The sequence below is a fragment of the Antrostomus carolinensis genome, unplaced genomic scaffold (assembly GCF_000700745.2).
Source record: "Antrostomus carolinensis isolate BGI_N321 unplaced genomic scaffold, ASM70074v2 scaffold11926, whole genome shotgun sequence".
Lineage (NCBI taxonomy): Eukaryota > Metazoa > Chordata > Aves > Caprimulgiformes > Caprimulgidae > Antrostomus > Antrostomus carolinensis.
The window spans coordinates 817-3744 of NW_010322553.1; the positions used below are offsets into that span (position 1 = coordinate 817).

General features: G+C 53.0%; 1 protein-coding gene across 1 annotated transcript in view; it reads left to right on the top strand.

Annotated features, from left to right (window-relative positions):
- Nucleotides 1-227, top strand: part of LOC104526733 (SH2B adapter protein 3-like) — a gene marked incomplete at both ends in the record, with an annotated part of 639 nt that extends 412 nt beyond the window's left edge. The window contains one exon of the mRNA XM_029085522.1: nt 1-227. This exon is cut by the window's left edge and continues 412 nt beyond it. Within this exon, the coding sequence (XP_028941355.1) occupies nt 1-227 (227 nt within the window).
- Between the last annotated feature and the right edge of the window lie 2701 nt (nt 228-2928).

A 2928-nucleotide genomic window follows, 5' to 3' on the forward strand; every position in this document is an offset into this window, starting at 1 on the left:
GGGGGGGGACAGCTCTCAAGCCGGGACTGGGCAAGCGCATCCTGCCGTGGGGGCTGTCGCGGGAGCAGCCCCCCGAGGTGCGCAAGGAGGGTCTCCTCAAGTACGGGCTGTTGGACGAGACCTTCCTGGACAATGGGACGCGTTGGCAGCGCTGTCGCCTGGTGCTGCGGCGAGCGGGGACGCCCGACGGTGAGGAGTACGTGCTGGAGCTCTTCGACCCACCCAAGGTAAGGACATGATGGGTCTTGACCATTTCGGCCGGGTGATGCTGCGTGTCCCTAGGCAGAGGGCTGGGGATGATGGAGCAGGACCACGGTGCATCCCTGGTCCCAAGGGCTTGTCACCATGAGCGGTGTCTGGGCACAAGCCCAGGACCTTGGATAGGTTTGCTCTGCCACTGATCTTCTGAGGTTGCACCCACCTGAGGTTGCACCCTATTTATTTAAACCCTCTGGGAAGGAGAGCTGAGCCACCACTGCGGTGACCGATGCTGTGACCACATGCTGAGACCAATTATTGCGATGGGTTGAGTTGTGATTGCGTTTCTCCCTGCTGGGACCCCAAACCTGGCTGAGGGTGACGTGTGCCACCAATTATTGCGATGGGTTGAGTTGTGATTGCGTTTCTCCCTGCTGGGACCCCAAACCTGGAGGTTTTTTTTTTTCAGTGAGAAGCAGCACACCAGCCTTGTGAGCTGAGGGTAGAGGCTGGTGGCCTCCATCCCGCTTGTCCCCATGGACCTGTCCCACCAAGGCTGGGGGGTGTCACTGGGTCTGGTGAACCCCAAATTCACCCTGTCCCCACCATGCTGTGGCTTCAGCACAGTGAGGGCATCTGCTCACCTGGGCAAGCTGGGAAAGGAAGGGGAAATAGAAATGCAGCTGCGTGCTTTCCTCTGCTCCCCACGGGATCTGTGAGGGACTTTAATTTTATGGCTAAAAATTTACTTTTGTGGCTAAAAACTCAGATCTCTGTTACCCTGGGGAGCTCCCGTGGTGCTCGGGCTGCGGCTGGGGTGGAGGTGATGCCGGGTGTGAGGGATGGGGAGCGATGAGCTGTGGTGTTTAATCTTTAAAAAGACAATTCCTCCACACGGCAGGCACTGGGCTGGGTTTTCTCTTTCTTCTTTTTTTTTCCTCTTTTTCCTTTTTTTTTTGGTGCTCTTTTCACTTTGGTGACTAACTTGTGCTTTGGAAGGAGGGAGGCTTGGGTAGAGCTGGAGCTTTGCTTTGTCCCTGCCTTTGGGCTGTGTTTGCTGTTCACCGTGGCACTGGGCCAGGGAGCAGCTGGATAAATTCCTGCTATTTCTGTCAAACAACCCTCATATTAAATATCTAAGGAAAAAAAAAAAAAAGGAAACAATACCAAAATTGTCAAATCTGAAAGTAAAAGCTGGGTTTGCTCTGTTGGTTTTGCTCTGTGCTTGCAAACTCTGCTTTTTCCCTTTTTTTTCCCATTTTTTTTCTTTATTTTCCCCGCTCCCTCCCTCGGGAAGCGAGCCCGGCGCACTCCTCCTGTCTGCCCCCGACCAGCTCTGACCCATGGGCAGGAGATATTTAAAACAAGCCATTGAGGAAATTCACCCCGTGCTCTGCAGCATCATTCCTCACATTTTGCAGTAAATCTCTGTCCCCTGGAGATGTCCTGGCGAGTCCCTGTCCCCGCGAGGCTGGGGACCCTGCGGTCCCCCAGGAGGCAGGTTTCTCAGCCAGGTTTGCGGAAAGGGGGGGATGTTCCTCGCTGGATTTCACGAGTCTCCGGAGTAAATTGCTTCCTGTGCAAATATTCTCAGGGCGGGTCCTTCCTTTCTAATTAACTGGGATGGGGCCAGATCCTGTCTCCATTACAGCAGAATCAATCCAGCCCCTTTCCCAGTAACCGCGGTTGAATTCTGGGAGTGGTGGAAATCTGTGCTGTGCTGGTGGGTCCCATTCCCCAAACCCAGGAAGGGGACAACCCCTGGAGTGGTGGGAACAGAACAACTTGGTGGTGATTTTTAAAATGTTATTTATTTTTTTTTTTAAATTATTATTTAAAATAACTAAGTAATAAGAAATAACTCCCTGGGGAAGGCTGTGAGGAGCCCCCTCCTCTCCATCCTCCAACCCTGAGCTTTGCTGTTGCCTTTCCCCCAGGTTGTGGGTCTCTTCCTGATTTGAAGATGCTGTTGATCATCACAAAAGATTAATGGCTTTAAATAAGCAACTGTAAAAACAATCCTTGAGGGCTTTCATCCCCAACTGGTCTCTGGACCATTACACTTGGTCACCCTCAAGGTCCCCCCCAGAAGCTCCCTCCTTTTTTCCCTTTCTCCTTATAAATAATGTGATATCAATGGCAATTCAGCCTTCACAGCATCAAGCCAAGTCCTTAAATATTCAGCACCTTGCAATGAACTTGGAAAGACGGGGTGTGTGGGGAAAGGGGGGGTGACCCCACACATGTCCCACCACTGCTCAGCTGCTTTTGGCAGCTTTTATCTTATTTTCTTCCCTGCTTTCTGCTCCAACGGGGCCTCTCAGCCTAATCTCATAACATGCCCGGCATCAAAGGCAGCGGGGAGCTTTGAAGAGCCCTAAATCCCATTTATTGCTTGGGTGGTGCTGGGTGAAGGGGTGGGTGTTGCTGAGCCATGCTGGAGGTGTTGGTGATCCCTGCAGCACTGCCTGGCGTGGGCATCCCATCACCCAGGGATGTGCTGGTCTCGTGGGAGCTTCAGCCGGATGGGATGGGAGTTCCCATAGTCACAGCTGCTGCTGGGTTGGTTTTGGCATCGCTCCTTCCTCCCTCAAACGCTGGAAAAATGATGTTGTGAAGGAGGGATTTGGAGATGACGGGATGTGGAACTCTCCTGGGAGTGGGTCACAACCTGGCTGTGGGGCACCCATGAGCTCAGGGCACCCAGACCCCCCAACCTGGTGCCACACT